Source organism: Rhinolophus hipposideros (genome assembly GCF_964194185.1).
Source record: "Rhinolophus hipposideros genome assembly, chromosome: 4".
NCBI lineage: Eukaryota > Metazoa > Chordata > Mammalia > Chiroptera > Rhinolophidae > Rhinolophus > Rhinolophus hipposideros.
The window spans coordinates 8,190,411-8,215,690 of NC_138050.1; the positions used below are offsets into that span (position 1 = coordinate 8,190,411).

The following is a 25,280-nucleotide window of genomic DNA, read 5'->3' on the forward strand; positions in this document are numbered from 1 at the left end:
GCAGCGTTCATCTAGGCCAGCTCCAGTGTTATCTTCCGGGCCGGGAGAGAAGGGAAACACTAAGAAGTGTAGGCGGGGCATGGGAAAGCTGGACTGCTGGGCGCGGGGAACTGGAAATCTATAGATTAGGTAAAGACAAAAAGGAGTCTGCCCACCACGCCTACCGTGTTTCCCTGAACATAAGACCTCACCAGAAAATAAGCCTTCGCGTGATTTTTCAGGCTGACATCTCCTGAACATAAGCCCTAATGCATCTTTTGGAGCAAAAATTAATACAAGACCTAGTCTTATTTTCGGGGACACACGGTAAGCAAAATCACCTCAGAGGGAAACGACCGAAATGTCTTGACGCTGCTAACTAAGCGTTGTGCATGTTCTCAGTAGAACTGCATGCACGTCCAAGAGTTACGCGGTAACTTTCCAGAATGTCAGCAGGCTAGCCCCCGTGAGCTAGCCTGGGAACGTAACCAGTATTTGAGAACACTGAATGGCAACACTGGGGACGACTGGAGGAGAGGTGATGCTAGCAATTTACAACCACTTTCTCAAGAATGTTTACCTAAGAAGGCCTTACTTAGGCAAATGATTCTGAAATTCCCCCCCCCCCCCCCCCCCCCCGTCAGAGTCTACATGTGAATTGACTGAAACCTAACGTATATAGGTTTAAAAAGCCAGCCTTTAAGCATCAGCCACTGGCATGTGATTTAGGTCTCACCAGGAGCTGGAGTTTGGCTTATTGTGAGTCACAGTTTGGACAGACTGAGCCCCATTATCTGTGAATGGCTTATCCCCAGTGGTCCAGGGCTTGCTTCATCTAACCCCACATCAAGAGAAGGGAGGATCCCAGAAGGGGCGGGGGTGGGGGGGTGCTCAGCCACTGCCAGAGGGTGTGTGTGAGATTCGTCTGTGAGACTTCAGATAGTGCTAAGGGTATCTCCAGGTTATTAGGGGCTCTTAAAATAAATAGATCAGCTTAGAATCTTGAACTTTTGGTCTCTCTGTTTCTGAAACTTTTTCCCCTGGACTCTCTTTTGCATGGAAGGAGAGCAAGTTAAAAGGAAATGTCAAATTCTAAATGTGGATGAAAATGTATATACAATGTGCTTCAAAAGAAATTAGTTTAGTAAGGAAAGGTTTTCAAAAACCAAGGCCCATTTATATACAGAAATTTCTTATTACCTTTTATTTCCATCTAACTGCCAATCTGGGATTATAATGAGGAAATGAAGTCATTCTGGAATTTGCTGAATGTATTGTGTGCTGACTGGTAGAGTAGAGGAGATACAAGTTAGATAAGAGACTGGTTCCCATGTTCAGTGGCCTTGAGCTTTATATTATTTTTATAAAGCAATACTGACAAATTTCTCCTAGATGAGAATAAGTACATGGCAGCTTACCTAAGAATGCTGTCATAGGTAAACATTTTGGAAGAGTGTAAGCTAAAGGATATTAAAATAGTTCTGGGCAATTTAAACTTCATGCTTCTAATAAAAATACTCATTAGCCAGGTATCACATATAATCAATCAATTATTTTAATAAAAGATGTATTAGTTTGGTCCCTCATGAAAACTCTGGTTAACAGGATAACAGAGTAGGTGTTTTATGGCGTCCAACTCACTTAAGATAGTTTAATAATGGATCTTCATCCAGAAAGTTGACAGATTTCATGGAAAAAATGACTGAATTACCTCATACTGTTCTTTCTTTCTTACTCTTAACACTCCAGGTCCCGAAATGGAAGACAAAGACTGGGGCAAAGAGAAGGGAAAATGCAGAAAAACAGAACAACTCGCTTTTTTGAGTGCTCGTAGAAGTATATATGAACCGGCAGGCCTGCCTTCGGCTGGAATTTAAAAGCTCTTTTGAAACCGTTACCCACCAAAATTCAAAACGAAACAAAAAATCCTTAAGATGGGCCCAAAGCAGGAGGACAGAACTGAAAGGAAACTGTGAGATTCCTAATACCGCCCAAGGGGCCATCGGAGCAAAGCGCTTCCAGTGTGCCTTAGCTCCGAGTCCATGAATTTGAAACTCTCCATCACATCCAAGGTACATCATAGCACAGCATGTTCCAATAAATATTTGACAATTTGAACCAAATGATGGGTGGAGCTGGACAACCAGCATTAATATTTTAGCTCGGTGTGCAGAAAGAAAAAACCTAACCCATTTCTTAAAGCTGGGGTTCAGGAAGAGAACTCGAGTTCAGTTTTGGGGCCTCATCAGAGCTAAGCAACTCATACCACGCTTTTTCTTCTTGGGAGAAGACTCTGAATTTTCTTGATTCAACAACAAATCTCTCAGGCTGGGAGTGTAATATGAGATAAAAACTGGGCTCATAATAAGGGGAAAATGCCTAAATGAACTTGCAAGATGCTTGTTTTTGAGGAGAGAGGTGACTGCCGCTTAGATGTTAAATATATATTATGAACTACGTCTATACTTTGGGCAAATACTCCAGGTGAGAGCCAATATATGCCATCCTTCCTGCTCCCCCAAATAAAAAATGAGACAAAAATGCATTTCAGCACCCAGAGTCAGTTCTCCTTCCATCACCATATATTTGATCCCATTTACCCTCATCTACCACCGCCTCATCCCCCTTTACCTGGGTGGTGAACACACACTGTGATATATAGATGACGTATTAGAGAGCTGTACACTTGAAACCTATGTAACTTTATTAACCACTGTCATCCCAATAAGCTTTAATTTAAAAAAATATTTCAAAAAAATGCATTTCAGGAAGTGGCCCTGAATTCAGGAGACCTGGGGCCCTTCTGGCTCAGCCCAAAGCAGGGGCTCCTGGGAAGGCTGTGTCCTGGGTCTGTGATGTGGGGCCACGGGCAAGACAACACTCACGTCCCGTCCCACCACCACCACCATCAGGGCCTTCTTTACTGGGTCCCTACCCTGCTGGCAAGGTTCTTGGAAAGAAAGTGACTTTTACTCTTTCCATATGGTAGAGCTGGAAGCACGGTCATTTGATTTATTCTCTTCAAAATGTAAATGATGCTAACTTTATAGTGCCAGGAGTCGGGAAGAGATACCATTCCTGCTGAGGGAACAGGTAATTTGCTTCACAATGACGGGAGACTTTTCCTTGGAATGTATTGGAAAAGATCCAGAACATAGACAAGGAGACGGAGACATTGTAATCTGAAAACATTCTCTTTGAAATGGTAGAAAGATATTTCTGCTAAAGTCTCACTTTGCAAATAAAGTCTCGATACAAATTTTTTTCACGATGTGAATTTAAGATAGTTGACTAAAATAGGCTGAGATGAATTTATAATGAAATCACTATTTCAATCTCTATAAAGCAAAAGTCATCTGGTGTAGCCAAGACCTAAAACTAACTTGATTATTTTGCAAAATTGAAGAAATTCAGCAAGGTAACATAATGTGCCATAATTGAGCTATGTGCTACAACGGAACTGACATTTACTTTTAGTGCACTTACTAGATTAAGAAAACATCTTTCCTGGCTATCATTCATTTTTAAGGATACTGATTCTGCTATCTACAGAACACAGTTTTAGCAGATAAAAATGAAAGCAGTGGTAAATCAGAGCCTTTAAGAAATTAGAATTATTTAATTTTTACTAAGAGTTATAACACATAGTGAACAGAAGAAAAAAGCCACTCCAAATGTGTGCTACAAAATTCTTTCTTCCCCTCTCTCTCAGCATTAGGTATTACTGGTTGTCAAGATAATGCCAAAATGAACACTCTTTCAAAAGACATCCTTAACTGTCAGGCAAGAACAATTCTCATTGAGTGTGGGAGGAAAGGAGGGAGGAAAATCAAATCTGATGTACTTTCCTGGAAGGTTTGGATTAAAGTCTCAATTCTCTACCTCAAGGCCCCCAAATAATGATGCTTTGCCAAAAGTAAAGCCAAACCAAGAGTCTCAATTTTCAGGGAAGTTGGCAACTACTTGGAGGAGGAACCTACCCAACACAAAAATCAATATTATCTCATTTGCAGCATTCCATCTTTTGCTCATGGACGAAAATAAAATTTACATCATCTTGGAACTTAGTTCCTTCTTTCACATTATGCCCAAGATGTTTCAGAAATGATATGTTTTAAAACATATAAATAAAATTGAGCATGAGTTATTTCCTATTTAACCTACATTATAATTTCATCTTTTTGATTAATTTTCTCATCGGCCTGTACACTGACGCTCTAGAAGACTTACATTAGAACGATTCCTTTGGTGAATTATTTCGAAAAATGAAGACTACTCCATTCAAAGTATTTTATAATGTGAAATGATTTACACAGATACGATTTTTTTTTAAAGCATGGGACTTAAAGCCACGCTATATGTGTGATCACTTTGCATTGATTCTTGGACATAAGGAAAAATGCATCTGGAGTCACACTTCCTAAACCTGCTGGAATGGGTCTGTGCTTAGAAACTGTCCCTCATAATCACATACATCCCTGCTGACCTTCACACAGTCTGTCTCGGGACTCCTTTTTTTTCTATACTCTCATATCAAGGTGAAGCACAGATTAAAAGGAAGGAAAACAAAAACAAAAACAAAAAACAAATCCTTGTCATCCTTTGCTGGCAGGTGGCAGAAGACCTGTGTCTTCAGAAGTCCCACAGCATGTAATAGGTCATGAAAGACAATTGCAGGGACAGATGAGCAAGACTTAGGTTGTTATTTCGTTTCTCACTTACGCTCTCCATGCCACGTCCTCGATCAAACACGCAGTAGGAACCAGAAATAATCCCAACCAGAAGTGTGCAGAGCTCAGAACCAGCGCTGCCTGTAAGAAGCAGAAGTGACATGGGTATTAATACTTTTTCTTTCAAAAATAGCGAGACGTGATTTAATCAAAGTCAAACATCTCATAACACAAAAGCAACAGAAAGTATTAAGTTCGGTGAAACTTAAAACATACACCTGGGAAGAAGGTCCAGGGGGCCTGATGGGCTGAGCGCCTCTCCACTATTTCCATCAGCTCTTGTCTCCATTCTTTTATTTTGACAAGTGCTGCCCACCTCTTTTATGAAGCCCTTGAAACCCCTTTTGGATCAGAATACTATCCTAAATCCCTCCTACGGAGAAAGTGGGGAAGGGGAGCGCCAGATTCCTAGGGAAGAAACTTTAACCCTCTCATCTGCCTCACTTATCCATTAGTTCATGGTCCTTCGCTGCTCATTCATCCACGGAAGCAGTATCCTTGGAACGAAGCACATTATTTCTCAACAGCCAGAAGGGGAGGAGGATGTATAGATTATAGTCTTTGCCTTCAAGGAAGTTAAAGTTGTGTGGTGTACACATATACACACACACAAATTGTGTGGTGTAATCTACATGACACAGTGGAATACAATCATCACGATCATATTCTACGGGGCTTCAGAGGGAAGACTTCTTAAATCAGCCAGAATGTGGGATGTGCCTGGAAAGATACACAGGATTGGACCAGATAGAGAGGGTAGAGGGAGAGTAGTCCATGTGGAAGGATGGAAAACGGGAAACAGCTGGAAGTGCTGCGTTTGATGACACTGTTCCTGGCATGCCGAGTCGGAACCTGCTTGGGAGGAAGCAGGAAGAGGGTTTTTGGAACAGAGTTGTGAGGCCAAGTCTCACAACTGAAGTGGGGTCTGGGGAGTAGAGTCCTTAGATTTAGGGTTCAAGTGAGCAAGGCAAGGAGCATGGAGTTGACCGACAATTGGAGAGCTGGTCTAGAAGGATGGACCACTTGGAAAAGGGACCCAGGTTAAAGTGTGACAGAACCCTTCAAGTCCATTGGTTTTTCTTTTCTGGAGTTCTCACCACTGGATTCCCTTGCTATAATGCATTACAAAGTAGAGTGAGGCTTCCAGAGGGAGGAGAGAGGAGGGGCTGAGGCACCATTAATGTCGGGCCCCCTGGCAGGGACTTGGGGGGGCTGAGGATCAAGGGGGGGCCCCAGCGTAGCCTAGCCCTCTTCACGCTGCACAGAGAAGGCAGGGAGGGTTCACCCCGGCCCTAGCCTGGCATCCAAGCTTCAACTCACTCTTTGACTTGGATCGCCCAACCTGCCGGCCACACACCTGAGGCCCACGTGACTCCATCTAACCCCACCTGAGCAGGCTTCCCTCTCACAGCTTCTCCGCCTGCATGCCCCAAGCCTGTGCAGCCATGGCCAAGCGCACGCCTAACCACGCCTGTCTTGCTTCTGAGCTCCATCACATAGCCCTGTTTGTGGTACTCTGAAGTTATGACAATGAAACTGGGAAGCAGTGAGGTTTGGGGTAAAGCTGTACTCTGGCCCCGGCCCTGGGGGACTTGCTTCCCTTTCTGAACACAGGGGTGCCACCTTTCTGAAGGAACACTTGGAAACCTGAAACACAGGTGAGTACATTTTGTCCCATCAATCACAGTTCTCAGAATTCATCCTAAGGAAATAAGTAAGAAAATGTGTCAAGAAGCAAGCAGAAGAACATTCGCATCATGCTGGACTATCAAGAAAAGTAAGAAGTAAATGGCCAAGAAAAGGATTTACTAAATAAGTACACTGTGGTCTGTCCAATGGCCTCCTATGCAGCGATTGAAGGGATATAGAATTACATTTGTTGACACAGAGAGATGCCATGTTATACTGCTAAGGAAAAATCTGGGTTCTGAGACAAGGTCTTACAGGGGCCTGATCATGGCCATGAATGTGTGGAAAAGGAAGATGATTGGCCCAGGCTTCCAAATTGCACTTGAGATGTCATCTTCCCCTGCAGGCCACCCCCAAGGTATCGATCGATCGCATCATTGTGTTAATACATACATCAATATACATCTTCATATACCATACTTTTTGTAGCCCTGTTTTGGTATTTCCTCACTTTTAAAAAACACATCCCAGGACTTCAGAAAGAGTGGGGTGGCCCGGGTTTGATGGACCTGAGGCTAACAACCCTTTGCATTTTTGCATGCTGATAGGTTCAGGAAAAACGTATGCAGCGGAGCAGTATATCAGATGGAATGTCTGGGTGCTACAATTGCTGCCTTTTATTTTCACATCTCTTTGGCTATCTCTTCTTCCTGTTTTTTTTCTATAGGAAACATACATAACTTACATGAAAGAAAAAATTAACCCCCCTCCCTGCCCCCACAAGCAGGGGCAGCAATTGGATTAGCTGGCTTCTTTTTGCAGTCCAGCCTTCCACCTCCAATCCTCTGGCCTCTGTGGCTGACAGGGCCCCCAGGAGCCCCGCTGAGAGGACCCTTGGGTTTTGCTCTCCTTACAAATGTCTAGGGCAGAAGGCAGACTTGTTGAACCAATACTTGTGGGCTACGTCGCAGGTCATCTGCGAGGTATACTGATCAAAGAATACGATCGTTCAAAAATAACACCTCACAACCATAATGTCATATTTTAAATATATTATAAGGCTCAGTCAGCACTTTTCGTTGCGGAGGGAAATAAAGAAAACGAACTTTGGAATGCCCTGTTGGAAATATGAAGCCCCTCCCAAATTAACAAAGGTTACATGGAGATTTGCAAGTATTGCTGTTTTGTTGTTAGGTTTTGAAAACCTAGAGCTGTGAAGACATGTATATAACTAATCTTAAAGGTGTGTCTCCAGAAGTTTCTACCACTCTGATTTTCACAGATGGACAGAGGTCCAAATTCCTAAAGTCTTTGCTAAAGCCAGAGCTTTAGTTATTTAAATTTACTTAGATTGTTCTTGTTCTCTTAGCATAACAAAAAACATGTTTATTGAGCTGAGCTAGGTGACAAATGGCACTTAATTACTCTCCCCTTCCCCTCACATATACTATTGAGTGAGGTTTTAAAACCATCTTTTTGATGTGGTAACAGTCCCATTGGGAAGAATGCACCCCTCCATTAACAAGTCTTTAGCTAGCAATGACTATTAACCACTTAGGTGCCAAATGCATCAGGACCCACCGTGGTAAATTAGAGGAAAGTGAGACGCAGGTGGGGGCAATTAATTGATAAATTAGGACACAAACTGGTGAGAGACCGGAGGCTTGTCCGATTATAATGCTGCCCAGCACCGCCTCGACTCAGATAAGAAGTATGAACCAGGGATACCCACAGAACTAGCGACCTGGGATTAGTGCTGTGATTAGCTTCTTTGTGCTACGAAGCACACACACAGATCCACAGTGCCCAAGACCAGCCATCCCTGAACATGGTGACAGATGAGAAAAGGTTTAAAAAAGGAGTCTGGAGTAATGCGAGCACGTAAGGTCAGTTTGTGTTCCCCAGGGTGGGGTGAATTTGAAAAGACGTGATAGAGATGGAAGAGGCAACCGCTGAGTGTGAGAAGAGGAAAACTAAGATTTCTTTGTGCAGCATTTAATCCTTCATCGACCCATTTTTTAGCAGAAAAGCTAAGTCTGCAACTTCCCCCAAGGACCTGCAGCCAGAGAGTCCGGTCATCAAGATTCAAAAAAAAAAAAAAAAAAAAAAAGATTCAAACCGAAGTCAGTTGGCCCCCAAGCCCTCCTTCCTCCCCTCAGCCTGAGGAGCGAGGCGCTCCCTTCCCCCACCTGCCTCTCCAGGAAAGAAGAGAACGTCTCTAAGTTTAGCGATAGCACAACACTCAAAGCATACCTTGTTTTCCCAAAAATAAGACCTACCCGGACAATCAGCTCTAATGCGTCTTTTGGAGCAAAAATTAATATAAGACCCAGTCTTATTTTACTATAACATAGGACTGGATCTTATATAATATAATATAATACCTGGTCTTATTTTACTATAAGACCCAGTCTTATATAATATAATCTTATATTAATTTTTGCTCCAAAAGATTCATTAGAGCTGATTGTCCGCTAGGCTTATTTTCGGGGAAACACTGTAAGTCTGACTTCAATTTAACACCAGAAACACCAGGCATCAAACTCAACGTTTAAAGTAGAAGGAAATTTGGAGAACTTGTAAAGTTACAAAAAGGAAAGGAAACACAGGAAGAAAAAAATGCCCCAATCCCTCCACCCCAACATAGCACAACAACGAAATAAAATCCAAACCATAGCGATAGCTTCGTAAGAATACGGTACAACTCCTTTTCTCCTCAGCAGAAAATACCATGGCCAGATAAAGTACTTCGTGAGACCACACTCACTTGCCATGGGAGAGAGGAAGCAAATTCCAGGCTGAAGTCCAGTTCTTCATTTCCTGTAATCATTCTTCCTCCATATAACATGCCTATAGCCTGGTGCCAATTTTAAATTTAGATTTACTGAAAAGGGGGAAAACAGCTCAGCTCAATATTTGCAAGATCCTCTGAAGGACTCCTATCAGGAGCCCTGTGTAAATGCAAATGAATTTTCAGAAAAACAGCCAAGTGATCCCAGGAGCACCGGACATCCCTGTGATAACTCAAAAAACTAGCTCCACACACCCAATCCTGATATTTAAATGCCACACCCGTGGCAGGTCCGCCTGCATGAAATTTCAAAATTGGTGGTAACATTCAAATTATTCCCCAGCTCACGACGAGAAGGTATTTCCCAATTAGGCTATGAAGAGGTAGAGTGTTGTCACTGCCATTTGCCTACTTACGATATTTACTAGAGAAAGATGAGGGTTTAAGTCCTCGAATAGTACCTTTTTTTCAGGTACTGGTCATTTTGATGTCCCATTTTTTCTGTTCAGTACCCCATTTCAGAGATCAAACGATTGGTCTAACCCACAGCTGTATTGTATCACTCAGAATGACCCCTGCACCCTGCTTTGTGCTGACTTCCTGCAGTAGTTTTTGGATGAGAAGACAGACAGTTTTTACCATCCTGGTACGGGAACTTAAAGCAGGGAACGTGGGACTGGGATGTGGGACTCTTCAAGTTTAAAACTGGTGCTGTGTAATCGGAAGGCTCTTCTACTTTGAGGAACAATAAAGAGCAACGTTCACAGAGACACGTGTCGTCTCCATCTTCTTCATCACGGGGGCAGTTGTGCCCCAGGGGTGATGGGGAGGGCTGCAGGGATACCATGGGACCAGCTCTGACTCTCCTCCCACAGAGGTGAGCCTGCTGGCTTCTGGGAATCATGCTGTGGGTCTGTGTGTCTGTGGCATGGTGTTTATATCGTGTGTTTATAGGCAACTCTAAAAACCGGTATTGTGATTGTTACAAGAGGCACTGTGCTGACACAGTTCTCCATCTTCCTGAAGAGAAAAGTTATAGAGGTCCAACAGTTGGAACAACCTGATAATTTAGAAAATTAGGTTCAATGTAAAAGCACAATGTTTAGGACAGACACCAATAAAGACAGCCCATCTCGCTGATTCGCTGTCTGAGTGATGGGGCCTTGGGAGAGATGAGTGCCCCTCCCCATGATTACGACCTGCTGGCCTCTCCATCTAGAAGGTCCAGAGACAGGCTCCAGGCACAGAGCCCGGGGCCCCGGAATAGACAGGGGCCGCTTTCATGTCACTTACTCAGTAGCTTCTTTGGTGCCTGAATATAGTGTTGGGTGGCACAGTCTGTGGGTCACCCACACTTCCTAAGATAGAGTAAGGACCTGCTCTGCTCATTCCTCCTCCCACAGACAAATGAAACCAAGGTCTCAAGTCAAGAGCTTGGTGGAGGCACTGCTGAGGAAGGTCATCTGAAAGGACCAAAGAGAGTGACCAGCGAGCGCTTCCTGAAAGGCTGAGGGGCTGTGAGGGCTTCCGTGGGAGGCTGGGTTGCACTGTCTTTAAAAAGAGCAGTGTTTTAGTCCGCTCCAGCTGCCATAACAGAAGACCAGAGACTGTGGGGTTTAAACAATGGACATTTGTCCTCACAGTTTCGGAGGCTAAATGTCTGAGATTGGGGTCCCAATGTGGTTGCTTTCTCCTGAGAGCTCTCTTCCTGGCTTGTTGATGGCCTCCTTCTCACTGTGTGCTCACGTGACCTCTTTGTGTGTGTGTGTGTGTGTGTGTGTGTGCACGCGCGTGCGTGTGCGCGCACTTTCACGCGCGCATGTATACACATGGGGAGGGGGTGAGCTAGCTCTCTGGCACCTCTTCTTATAAGGGCACTAATCCCATCATGAGGGTCCCACCCTTAAGACATCATTTAGGCCTAGTTATCACCCAAAGGTCCCATCTCCAAATACCTTCACAGTCGGAATTAGGGCTTCAGCATATGAATTTGGGGGCAGGGACACAAACATTCAGTCCGTAACAAACATGGGCAGCCTGCCGAGACTCCAATCCTAGCTCTGCCACTTCCTCTAACCACTATGCCTCAGTTTCTTCCTCTGTAAAATGGGAAAAACATAATACTTACCTCATGGGGTTACTATGAGGCTTCAATGAATTAATAAATGTAAAGCACTATGAAAAAGTGCCTGGCACATGGTAAATATCCATTACCTACAATTGATTTTTTTTTTTTAATGCTACAGGTATAACCACAAATCTTTTTAAGGCATTATCCACAGTGGTGCAGAGTGTGACTCCTGAGTGGGTTTTGAGGGGCAGTTGGGTCCAAAAGATTACATTCTGCTCTACCTGTCAGGAAATGTTTCCCCACCACTGTCCTCAAATAGTGTCAGGTTGTGCTGCAGGCTGCAGGATTTCCAAATTATACTGCAAACAAGTTGCTTATTGGTGATAGGCAGCCAGTGTTACTAGTGATGCAGATGGGAAGCTAAGATCTATTCTTTATGCTCAAGCATTTAAGCACCACTCACGGTGCTTCCTGCCAATACGTGGCCTTCTAATTTGAATCAATTAAGGTGGATGTCGTAGAATTGCAGCAGGTCAAACCCTCCTCTTATCTCTTATCGCCACAGAACGGCACTCAGAGCCCAGGCTCAGATGTTGCTGTGCGATGGTGAAGGATATTCCCCAATAACTCTGCACCCGAGTGGAAAAGAAAAAAGAGTAGGTGCCAATTACTCATGAAAAATCTCCTCCATGGAGCTGCACGCCCAAGGGCTAAATACAGTGCCGGCCTGAGTCACAGCCTCAGGAAGTGGGCACATCCTCCACCCAAATTGTGTTCCAGGGCTTTCTTTAGCTGCTTCCACAGGGCTGACGGGTGAGTGAGGTCTCCCCAGTCACACAGAAGTGAATGGCTGTGGAATAACTAGCCCACGTCCATTTTCTTATCCTCAACAAAGAAGCAAAAGGAATTCGGGGCTAGACGATCCTGGAAATCTTCTTGGCTTTCACATTTTTCTGTTGATTCCCAGATGCAGGAAGCATGAATTGAAGACATTATCATTGTTTCTGAAGATGACAAAGACTTCTCCCATCCCAGGGGCTGGCCTCACAGAGACACAAGCGACCCACGCAGCCTGAGAGAAGTGACCCCAGGAAGCACTATCTCCCCAGCTTTTCCACGTGACCTTAATGAAGATGGAGACAACCGGAATGACAGAATACAAGGCGCACACACACACACACACACCTAAATATGAGATCTTTTATCTCACTGCAAAGCCCTTATCAATCACTCCTTTGGGTATTTAGAATACCTTTAAAAATGCTAATATGACCTGGCAGATTTTGTGTATTCTAAATTAGAGTACGAAGGTGGTGGTATTTACATAAAATCACTTGATAAACAAGACACTTCCTGCATCTTCAATCTCACCCAAAGGTTTGAAAAATAGATCATTTCATATTAAAACCAAGAATAGTTTCACAATAAATTTGAATGATTTCTTTTTCCCTAAAACCAGAATCTTCAAATAAATATCACGTTTGAGATGCAATGCTAACGGTATACGTCCCCAGACCTCCAGAAGAACGTAAGTCTTCTCTTTCCTCCGTGGTTTTGGGTGTTTCCTGGGCAAGTTTGAGGAGAGTGGAATTCACCGTCAGGAATACTTACGCGGGTTTGAAAATATTTTATCCCTTAGATGGCCCATCAGCAGGCATAGGACAGTGACAAGAGTTGAAAGCAGGAGCGAGGGGTGTACACGGAAGGGCTCTGAATCACCCAGCTTTAACGACACCACGATTCCGCCCCAATCCACGCTTCGCTCGGCTCTTGCTGTGGGTCAAGATCTTTCTACTCTCAACTCTTGGATTTCCTGGGTGCTTCTCAATCCATATCCCAGAATGAAGGTGTTGGAGAGGGGTTCTCAGGACAAGAGAGACGTCCCCTTGGGACATGGCTGCTGTGCTCCTCTGCTTCACTAAGTCACAATGAACATTGACTGAGGAAGCAGAGTTCTGGGACCCAACCCAGCAGCCCCGGGTCCTTGGGTCCTTTTTGCTCTGGTGAGTGATGGGGGGTTGAATTTTCCCAGCAGTGGAGTCTGGTGGTGAAGGATGGAATTGCATGGGATGGACCCATGCCTCTGAGCCTTAGGCTGTAACACTTAAAGAGGTTAATTGACCTCTCTGTTCCTCAGTTTCCTTCTCTGTAAAACCGAAGTGGCAGTAGCACCTACCTCACAGAGCTGTCGTGTCCCTCATACACCCAGCAATGTTCCGAACACATTTCATTTCACCAAAACCCCAAGAAGCCCTGGGCTAAACCTTCAAAAATAAGCACATACTTCTTCCTTCCTCTCTTGTTCCCCCACCCTCAAACATCTGTACCATGCCTTGTGCCGATCGTGAAACAGCTTCGACTGTAAAATGACTCAGATGGAGCGAATGAGCTCAGCGGCTGGTGCATGGTACCCAGGCGTCTGTGCCGCTGCCAGCTGGCTGCCATCCATCCCTCAGCGGGCCTTCCCGGAGCAGAACAATCCGGGGACCCCTCAATGAGACATTTTCTCCAATGTTTTCTTTAACTCTGACAACTGCAACTGAAATTTAGCAGCAGCTTGTGGGCCCCTGGGATTCCTTCTGCATATTTCTCTCTCTCTCTCTCTCTCTCTCTCTTTCACTCTTGCTGTTACTTTTTACTGCTCCTCCAATACCAAAGTTCACTTTTGTTTTCATAGGAAAAGATTCTTGGGGAGAAACGACTTGACTTCATAACGAGTTTCTGATAACCAAATGAATATTGCAAAATATCCATTCCAAGTACCAAATTAAGAAATTAAAAGAATGCTTTCTGCTTTTCAAGTTGATTTCTTCCTTCCTGAAACTAAAAACTTCAGTCACAACCAATCTGCCTTCCTTCTGCCAGCAGTTTTGAGCCCTCGTTACGTGTCAACCTCTCAGTTACTTACAAGAGACACAAAGATGAAGAGGGTACCCCCTCCTTGGCACCTACGGGCGTCAGCTACATACTGGCAGCAGGGAGTGCCAATGGTGAAGCTACCTCCTCGCCTCTGTATGCGCTGCTGGGTGCACGCAGGGGTACAATAGCAAATCCTGCAGTAAGTCCCCACAAGGGAATCCCAAATAATATACACGTCTATTATTCATCTAAAACCCCCCCTCACTTCTTCCCACGCCTTCTCTAGCATTTCCTGTTTTCATTAATAACCACTGGCCTCGGGCACAAGTGAAAGACAGTCTTGGTTTCAGCTCCTCCTCTCTTCCATGGAACCTCCCTTCCTGGGCACTCCCACATATATTATTTCTAAGCCCCACAAAAATCCCTGCAATTCTTCAAAGCATCTGACGGGGCATCGACACGTTAGGACATAGTCATTTTTATAAAAGGGACGTGACTTGAGTGAGCAGAGGAGGCCTCCAGTTGATACACGGCCGTTCTCCAGAGATTTCAAGCTTGTGGATGGTTAGACTGAACCAAACTAGAGGTCTTATTACTCTAAGATGCTCCGCAGAGCCAGCGTCTCCTGTGCAGGGATTCTGGACCATTTTAGCTGCTCTAGGTTCAAAACCTGGAGTCAGATGCTCAGGTTCCTGTAAACGTGGCTGGCAGAGCGTCACCAGGCCCCGTTCTGCTTGGATCCTGCCACTCAGACGCAACCCCACAGGCTTTGGGCCTGGACATGAAGAGTCAGTCCCACATGACACCACTGGATCCAGCAGTCAAGTATTCTGCGTATGGGAGAAGAGGGCTGGTCAGTGCCTGGCGCTCCTCATCTGGGTGGAGAACATCCAACTACATCCTACCTCACACGCCAGGCACACATCACTTCCAGGAAGATAACAGACCTCAAAGTGAAAGGCAAAACTTGACAACTTTTAGAAGAAAAAGTAGGAGAATATCATTAGGACCTTGATTAGCTTTTAGAAAATATGCAAAACGGCCAAAACCACGAAAGAAAAGAGATGAGTCTGACTGCAGTAAAATGGAAAACTTCTGCACTAACAGACACCACAAAGTTTAAAGAAAAGCCACATGTTGAGAGTTTTCCAGTGTGTAGTCCATTCCTGGTTCTATACTCTAGGGAAACTCATACGTGTCCACCAATGGATATGTATGTACAGGAATGTGTGCTGCAGCATTTCCGGTAATTGGAAAAAAAAAAAAAAAAAGAAAAGAAAGAAAAAGAAAAAGAAAAAAAATGTTTATCAATAAGAGAATAAATAAATTTTGGCATATTTATATAACTAAAAAGAGCATTAAAATGAATGAACTACAGTTATATCACTATGGATAAATGTCAAAAACAGTTCGGAAGAAAACGCCCAAACAACCCAGTATTGAGGGAAAAGGTGCATATGATACAATCTATATAAAGTTTCAAAACCCTGCAAAAATCAATGTTGTATATTGTTTATATTTTCTATGGGTTTATACACACATAATACATGCATGAAAATAGTAAACGTTAAAGTAAGAAGAGTATTTCTATGTCAAGGGGAATAAGATTGGGAGGGCCACTGGGGTGGGGACTCGAAATATGGTTAACATTTTACTTCTTTTCAAAAACATGAAGCAAGTGGTATATTAATATTTGAGTTAGCTGGGTATTTAATTCCATGGCCTTTGTTTCTACGTGGGAAATTGGTCACAAAGTTGAAAAATTCTATTCTGAGGCCAACGCGTATGGCAGAGTTGTGTGACACCCACACTAAGTGCTGCATTTAAAAGATAGGTCCACGAGTATGAATTCACAAAGGTTCAACTCAGTGTGTGATGCTGCTAGGACCGCTTGGGGAACAAGGGGGCAGTCCTTGTCCTCTAGCTGTTTTTGGTCACCACAGGAGGAGTAGACAAGTAGTTCTAAAAAAAGTAAGATAACACTAGTTCTATAAGAGACACTGTGTGGGGCCATTGAGATTCCATCCATTTGCAGGTGATGAGAAACCCTCTGGCTACAAGAGCAGGAACAAAGAAAGGCCCAAGTAGGGAGTATGTTCTGCTACAGAAAAATGTGCTTGGATTTAGGGCATGTGTAGAGAAGTAAGCCTAAAAAGGGAGGGAAAAATGTTGGATTGAGGGGTCTAGATTTCACTCAGAAGACAACAAAAAGTCACAGTAGGCATTTGGAACTTGGAACATCCATCAAGGTACCAGCTGATGGGAATGATTGGAGTGTGGCAGATTCTGGATGGCCAAGGAAGGAGGCCTCTGAAGTAGCCATGGGGACAAAGAAGAGCCTCGATCGCTCGGAGGGGCAGCAGAGAAGGCGGAAGCAGAAGGCCTCAGCAAAAGCAGGAGCTGGCTGTGAAGGGAGGGTGGAACCCAAGGTTCTGAGGCTGAGTGAGAACTTTCAGGAAGTTCTGGTTTTGGAAAGAGGCTGAGGAAATGTGGGTGTGGGGGTCACAATAATGATGAACAGGTGGAGACTGATGGGGACAGCCATGACGACAAGCAAAAAGCTACAGTTACTCTGCTGCCTGTGTGCCAGGCAATGTTCTCAGCCCTCTCCATGGATTAGCTCATTTCATCGTCCCAGCAACCCTGTGAGGTTGGCACTAGTGTCATTCCTATCCTGCAGATGAGGTAAGTCAGGCAAGAAAGGTCAGACACAGCAGAGCCTAGACACAGCAGGAGGACAGGGGCTGCTGTGAGCCCAGGGGAATCAGGTGCTAAGATCATGGAGAAGACACAGAGGGACGTGTAGTCTTGCCAAGGAATGAGGCGGTGGCTGCAGAGAAGGGCCTCACAGGCCCTAAAGAAATCACAGGATTATGAAGCTACAATAAATGTTCACCCACATATGCAGGAAAATCCCCAACAATGTAGAAAAAGTCAGGAGTGAAAACTCAGTGTGCAGCTCTGACCCAGGTAGAAGGTGCTAGGTGCAGACACATGAACGAGAAGAGAAATGGCCTGGACGGCGCTTCAGGAAGACGTGGATCCTCCACTTGGGCCCTATGTCTCAAGTGGGAGCTATATTGGAATGTATATCGTAGAAATCGATGAAAATGTCCTTTTTTTTAAAAAGCAAACAACGAACCAGATCAGTAGATGGAATGCTTTCAAGGGAAAACACTGTACTTTAGCTCCTATAATGAGCCCAGGCAGAGAAAGAGGTGTACAGAGAGGGACAATGGGTGGTAACTGGGCTAAAACAAGGGTAAAGGGAGCATGTTAGAGAAACGGAGTAGTTTGCACGAGGCAAGCAAAGGAAAGGAGAAAGCAGAGTGGGGACATACTCAAGTCCAATGTGTTCTCTCGGGAATGTACTATAGACTTCCTTCCATGGACCCGGCCACTCACGACTTCTTTACAATTGTTAAGAAATGTGCATCTCTTCCTAGCCCTTTTGGTGAACGACTGGACTTTGAATCGAAGCCTGTCTCCTCCTCTGCTCTATTCTAAGGTACATGAGCAGCTTGGGCTCAAAAGCTCCTGGGTGACTTGTGAAAAGAGCAGGCAATCCATTATGTGTCCTGTTTGCACCTTTGTTCCCATTACAACCGTAATTCAGACGAAACACACACACATACATGCACGTTTAGGTGTGAAAGTTAACACCATCTACAGTAATATGAAATACTACGTATGTGCAATGGGGTTAATTTACAGTTACTGAGGGATACATAACTCTGTAATTTCCTGGCTTTGGTCTGTATAGTTTTTCAGACTCAACATTTTATTAACTTTTTCTTTAAACCAGCTATCTGTCTTTTGGCTAGTATTCCCCATTGTGTTAGCTTGAATATTTCCAAGCTGAATATCATGTTGTAAAAGTCTGTCCATTTCCTCTCCTCTCTCTCAGTCCATCTGTATTTTTTACATCTAACCTCCTGGGTCCTCACCTTTTTTGGCTCTGCAAATTTAATTAATGCACTTTTGACTTTCTTTACCAAGTCACTTGAAAATTTACATAAAACAGATCCATTTTTTTTTCATCATACCCTAATAGAAACACTTCAGCGATATTTCCCTTTTCCATATATTTCAATTTGTCTTTTCCATGCAACTTCCCTGGTTTAAAAATTCTTAGCTACAACCAAATATGAATACTTCTGACTGATCTTCTAGGAGGCCTTCTACGTTTGCAGTGTTCCACCGTATTAAAATTGGGTTAACATGTAAATAACATCTGATATATGCTCTTCGTAAAATCATCCAGACCTTTTTATGTCTTTGTGTTTTGTAATACTGTTGAAGGCTCTGAGGGGTTTCTTTTGCTTTTATAGAACTGTCTTCTTATATGTCTATTAATTTGGGGGAAATGAAGATGTTTTCAGATGAGAAACAAAATACAAATGTTAGGCTTTTTTTCCTATTAGAAGAAAACCAATGAAGTTACTTTGAGTTGTTGTTTTATTTTGTTTTAAAGAAAGAACTCCTAGCTGATTGAATCAATGAATTCTCTGAATGCATTTGAGATTTTTTAATCACAGAATATTTATTGCAAGGATCCACTTTTCCCTCATATTTTTACTTACGCTCTATGATATTTAATACCAATGATATACAATTTCTTTGTTTCCTTTATCTCTTCTTTCTTTAAAAACATTAGTAAACCAGTGTCAGTTCTTTTTTTCTCCATATTAACTAATTGCTTTCTCTCTAGCAGAAACATTTATGTTTACCCCCAGAAAAGGCAACATTCTTGAAAAAACAAAAACAAAAATTTAAATGAACTCTAAGGCAGAACAGTTGAGCTTGCATCTTTGCTTGTAATTCTTTCTACTGGAATCTTTAACAGGCTACAAATACGTTGGCAATGAAACCAACCTCGGAGAAAAATCTGAAAAATGTTTTCAGAATATGATTCTTTTTAGAATCCCTATTTAAATACTTTGCTTTATTTCTAAATTTTTCTTAAGTGACTCTTACTGGTCAAGACGATTGTCACTATATCATCCCTTTCTTTGTGGCTCTTTAAATAACCTGATTTTAAAACCAATAACACTGAAACGTAGCAACCAATACATTTGGACTGCTATGAGAAGTATCAAACTGAAGTTTATTAAATCTGCAGAGAGCTACCCGGAAACACTTAAGAAAGAAGGAACTCATCTCCTGGTTAGCTTTTCAGGAGAGCAATGCTACATGAGCCGTGAGGATCATAGACGGTCCACTGAGCAGACAGTGAAATTTTCCTAACTGATAGTGTTCTAGGCTTTGGATCTCCAACTCGTAGTGTCTGGATAGTGAGCTGAGCTAAGGATTAGACAATACCATTGGTGGAGCAGCTAGACAAAGAAATTCCAGGACAGCCAGAAATGGTCCGGAAAAAAATAGCTGTGTTATATTGGGATAAATCAAGCTCAGGCTTAAAGGAATTTTCCCAAGGCGGGGGGCAGGGGCCGCCAACCTTCCACCAGTTCTGCAAACTGTCTTCCAATGAGTCACCATGGAACTAATCAGAGGATTCTAGTGTGACAAGTCAGTGTCATGATCCCACTAATTAATTCATAGATGAGAACTTAAATGAAAATTTGTGGGATCAGAATTTTGTCCCTTCTCCATTCAGCTTGACTTCAAGATGATGATTTACTAGTTTTCTTTCAATTAAAGGACACCAGGAAAACATTTGTTTTGAGTCCTGATTCGCAGGCCCGCTGAGGTTTGTTTCATACCGGTAGAGCTCCTCACTGAAGGTTCAGTGGGGCCTGTCTGCGTCTTCGCAATGAATTACTTCCGCAGGCACTCGGGCCCACAGCCGCCCCAAAGCCTTCCTTATAATCCCCAACATCTGTTCTATGTCCAGTGCTGACCAATGTGGGAATCGGCAAGTATTGGCTGTCAGGTTCGGCACAGATGAGCAAACACACTCACACAGCGTCAGCTGGCCCTGTGATTTCAGCTGAACACAGCGGACGGAAGTGAGGCTCTAGTTTGAACCATTTATGACACAGAGGAAGCACCTGCTTAGAAAGCATCCAAAATAAATGTGTGTTGAGAATCTTGAGGGGTTGAGGTTGATGGCGGCAGTTCAGGTTACAGAGCCCCAGGTTGTTGGGTGTATTACATACCCCAAATTCCTAGAGTTGATGCTAATATGTACTTTCCCAATTTCTGATGGAGGAGGGTCTGTCATGCAGGGACTCAGCTCTCGCTCCCCGCACAAGAACGCAGGATATGGTGAGGCCAAAAAGGAACAACGGAGCCATAGATAGGGGGTTCATACCACTATATTCTCAATGGCGGCTGGTCGAGACACAAAAGCAAATATCCGCCAGTACCCCAACGAGGGGTCTTCCTGCACCCCAGTCTCACTGGTGGCCGGGCGAGACACAGGAAGTAAAATCCACACGATCCACAATCTGCCATCTGTGCTTGCTAACCCCACTTGCTAGCTGCAATCTGTACTTGCTAGCTTAGCCACGGCAGTTATATTAGTGGCTAATGTCTAACTGGTTATAGCTGACGGTCAACTAGTCACAGCTGATGCCATCTACTACCCAAGCCAGCACCTTTTCAAGTGAGGCCGGGAGCCTGGAAACTGTTCTCTGGGACTCTGTGCCCACAGGGTCTATCTAAACTTGGTTTGCGTTTTACTCCTTTTTGAGTGAAGTGCAAAATTTCGGGAAATCCATAGCTTCAATCTCAATCAAATGTCCCCTATTACCTTATTTTGGACGCAAGCCTAATACCTATCGTTAAAAAAAAAGAAACAGAAGAATAGTGTGCTGTTTTTAATATAATGCTCGATTTATTTGGGAGAATGATATGGCCCAAAGTAAAAATGAATCTTTGTATCAGTGAATTACACTATAATAGTGAGTCGCTTCTCCATTTCTACCTATTTGATGGTCCAGCTGGGGAAGGGGACCAAACTCATTCAAGTTTGATCATCAGTGGAGACGGATTATTTTATTTGCAGTAATGCTTCATTCCAAATGTATCCAGGATAGAATAATGAGTGAATATGAAACAAAAAGGCTACACAATTTAACATAAAATACCAAATGAGACAACATGTCCTTCAGGTAGGCAGCATGCCTAACTGACCATAAACTAACATGGCGAGTTTAACAATTAAGGAATAATCTCCTTGAGCCTAAGTTTACAAAGCTGTAAAACGGAGCTATCTTATTCTTGCAGGGTGGTTGTTGGGCATCCAATAACATATATAAATAGCCTAGGATAGTACTTGGTACTGGAATTTTTAGTACATTGCAAAATTTGGCACAATCTAACTCTCTAGAATGGTATTTGAAGTCACTCATTGTCTTGTCACTGTCTGTCATTCATGACCCTGCTCTTGGCTCCCCATTCCCAGCACCTTGCACTCCGGCCACAGCGAACTGCCTGCATTTCTCCAAATCCTTAATATTCTTAGTTTTTTGGCCTTTGCCCATCTTGTTCTTAGCTCAGTGGATAGTGCCCCACACTGCTATTCTTCTAAGAATTCCTCTTTCTCCTTCTAGATTCAGGTCATATATCACCTGCTCAGCTTCTCTGGGCAGAATTATATGCTTTGTTCCCTTTGTTCCTCTATAATGATTAAAATCTATTGCTACTATGTTTTGCATGACTACCATTTGTCATGCATTATACTAGTCACTTGTCTTTCCCTAACGTAACATACACAGATGACCCTACAACAATAACATTATCCTCCAGTATAAACGTGAAAAGTTTGGTTCAGAGAGGTCAGGTGATCTTCCTAAGCCCACTCTGCTGGCCAGAGGTAAGAACCACCATTCCCTCCAGGCGCACAGGCCCCAGAGAGCGTGGGTTTGCTTTATGCTCAGTGTTTGGCTTCGTTGTTTACTCATCTTTGTCATTAGACTGAAAGCCTCCTAAGGGTCGGGATGTGTTCTCCACATCCGTGTACCCGCAGCAGCTGGTATGTCACAGGCAGCCACTTATTAATAGATTCACTTGTGACAATGACGGCGAAACCACTTTCGACATGGGCTATCCATATGAACCATACATCTTATCCTGCCTACTGTTGAGAGGGCAACATCTGGAAAGGAAGTTAAGGCCCAGCACATGAGTGCCATCTAAGTAACACCTGTTTGTAAAACTTTAGCAACTGACAGAGTATTTTCATCCTGACTCATAAGGATTCTTTAACTGGCATCAGGAAAAGCTTTCCTCGTGGGTGGCTTTCCAGCAGTTCGATATGAGGTCGGGCCTTCAGCACATGGGTCCACTCTGAGCTGGTTACTTAGATGTCTGCAGTCTGTGAGGGGCCTGCAGCGTGCTCACCATCAGGACAGACCGCCTCGGCCCCAGGGGGACGTGGCTGCTTGCCTTTCAGTATTGCATGACTGCAATCCTGACTCCGAATGCTACCTACAGAGGGAGAGTTCCTTAATGTAATGACAAACTCACTGCAGCTGAACTTACTGCAGTAGTCCTTGGCACTTAAAATGCATGCTGGGAAAGCCAGTCACGTGGACAGATACTCCATTAACCTCCTCTGTGTGATTGTGGAGCCTCCCAGGTGACCATGGAGATTTTCTCAGACTGGGTCTATTCCATGCATTTGGGGGGGGGGGGCAGGGTGCACGACCCCTCCAGTCTTCCCTGACCCATTGGCTGCAGCTAAGAGGGATGTGCCTACCTAAGTCCTGGAGTAACTGTTGACACTTGTTGCTATTTACTGACCACTCATCCTGAGCCAGGCACTGTGCTAAGTGCTTTCACACGAATTCCTTTATTGAATTAAAACAGTCAGCACTATGATATTGGCACAGTTTCCACCGCCCCAGCTCCATTTTGCAGATGATATAACAATGCATTATTGAGAGATGAGGTGACTTGCCTAAGAAGTGGTCTAGCTCGAGGAGATTCTGTGCTCTGAACTACTGTGCTGTGTCGCCTCTCAGGCAGCCCTGCGTCTTATTAAAGCAAAGACCATCCGTGAAAAGTGGAAAGGAATCCAAGAACATGACTGCCAAACCAGGCAGAAAAATTGGGCTGGCCCTGCAGTGTAATCCGGTATCAGTGGAAGGAGAAGCTGAATAAACAGAAGTCGGAGTGAAAGTTCATGTACAGCTCACAATACTGCCCCGGTGATGGGGAGCTTAAATAAGAAGATGAAAAGTGAAGATTGGGGGGCATTAAACATGGCTCCTTTCAGGTCTAAACCCCAGGACTGACTTTCCCAGCAGGCTCTGAGCAGTCCCAACACCCAGGACAAACCCCATAAGCATACATAACTGAATAATCCAGATTCCGTTTGCTTGGGTGTGTGAAGCATCAAAACAGTTCCTTTCTATGCTTACTTTGGCTCCCCCGCAGTTTTAATTAAGCCTCCCAAGGCTCACAAGCATATTAAAATGAGGCGGAAAGAAAACCTGCAGCCTTTGATGCGATGACCACACGTGTAAGTCTTCTGGTTTGATCTTTGCTCAGCAGCTACCACTGATGCTCAGAGTCCACCCAAAGGCAGAATTTGCTGTTTATTGCCCTTTGTGGGGAGGGGGCAGTGATGAATACAATTCTTTCTTGTGGGAAGTTGCGACAAAACAGGCACCAGGGAATCCCCAGGCAGACTGGTGTTTCTTCTTTGACCAATCCCAAGAGATTGGGGGAGGGGGGGCTCTTTTCCAGTGACTACATTGGGGCCTCTTCCCTTTTTGTTCTTTTCCGAGAGTACTGAGCACAGCATCCCCTTACCAGCTGAGCCAGGATACGTTACTGCTGCTTTTTTCCTCCTTTAGGGGAATGAAGTCATGTCATGCTCACACCTTGTAGGTAACTTTATTATAAAACCTAAACTCTGCCTCTACACTTTCTTGGATGCCACTCAGTGCTCTTATCAAGTATCTTCTCTTCTGGGTTGGCCAAGAACGTCAGGATTCTTCCCCCGCATTACCTCAGACAGATCTCTCAGCTCGCTACTTGCCTCGACAGCTGCCTCAGCCCACCTGTTTATCCAGCATGTCCACTAACTGAGGTCCTGTGCTCAGCAGCGTGCCGGTACCAACACCAATGGGACAGAGGTCTTCTCCAGCATCTCACATTCAAGTTCAGGAGAGAAAAAGCACACCACACTTCTGTGGAGCATAGGATAAGAGCCAGAATGAAGACAGAGCAATGGACGATGGGGGAGCAGGGGAGGTAGAGATCACTTCTGGTTGGGGACAAATCCTAAACTCATCATAAAATGACATGAATTGGATTGGTAAAGAATGGGTAGGGTTTCCATATAAAAAAACATGGAAATGGGAAGGGACTCCTGCAGCGACAAAGTAGGCAGGTGGCAACGACGAGTTCCACTTGCTCCAACACACATCCCATACGTGGGAGTTGGGAGGGAAGAGGCAGGAAGGGTTGGCTGCAGTCAGACCCTCATGGACCTTGAACAAGAGGCCAAGGAGCTGAGATTCTATCTGCCAGGCAGTGAGACAGCACTGAGCCTCCAGAGAGTACTTGTGAGCCCATGTTATGTGTAAGGCACTGAGCTAGTGGCTGGGCACCCGAAGACAAAACAGTGTGAGATTCCTCATCTCGAGGTGCTTTCCTGCTAGGGGCTGGGCTGGCGGTGGGGTGGGGTGGGGTGATAAACAGCACAGCACAATTAGCATTCCCGTCATCAATGGCAATGAAGGAAAAGACTGCTGAGGGGACCTAGGGCTCCTCTTAAGTATCATTTGAGCTGAGCCCCAAAGAAAGGGTAGAAATTGACAAGAGAGTGGGGCAACGGGTGTGGCATGCTGCACACAGAAAGAACAGCATGTGCAAAGGCAGGGGCGGGACAGACCTTAGTGCATGTGGGGAACTAAAAGATGAGCAGATGGCTGGACAGTGCTTTACAATGAAGCTGACAACATGGATGGGGCGAGGTCAGCCTGGGCCTTGTTTGCCATGTACAGGATTTGGGTTCTAAATAAAATTCTAAATCATTAAAGGGTCTGAAAGAGGGGAGGGGCATAATGTGATTTGCATCGTTAAAAGAATATTCCAGATGCAGGGCAGAAAACAAGAGAGAGGAACAAGATTAGAAGCAGAGAGCCAAGTTAGAGGTGACGGGTGCAGCTTGTGTTGGGGTGATGGTGTGGGGATGAGGGTAAATGGGCAGAATGGGAAGACATTTTGGAGGAATAATGAACAGGACTTAGTGATGGGTTGGGCATGGGGGTTGAGAAGAGGAGGTGCCAGGGTGGTGGTCCAT

General features: G+C 44.2%; 1 protein-coding gene across 1 annotated transcript in view; it reads right to left on the minus strand.

The window, feature by feature from the left end:
* Positions 1-25,280, minus strand: part of ATP8A2 (ATPase phospholipid transporting 8A2) — a gene marked incomplete at its 5' end in the record, with an annotated part of 553,717 nt that overhangs the window by 45,590 nt on the left and 482,847 nt on the right. The window contains one exon of the mRNA XM_081046135.1: positions 4,702-4,790. Within this exon, the coding sequence (XP_080902261.1) occupies positions 4,702-4,790 (89 nt within the window). The remainder of the gene's footprint in view (positions 1-4,701; positions 4,791-25,280) is intronic.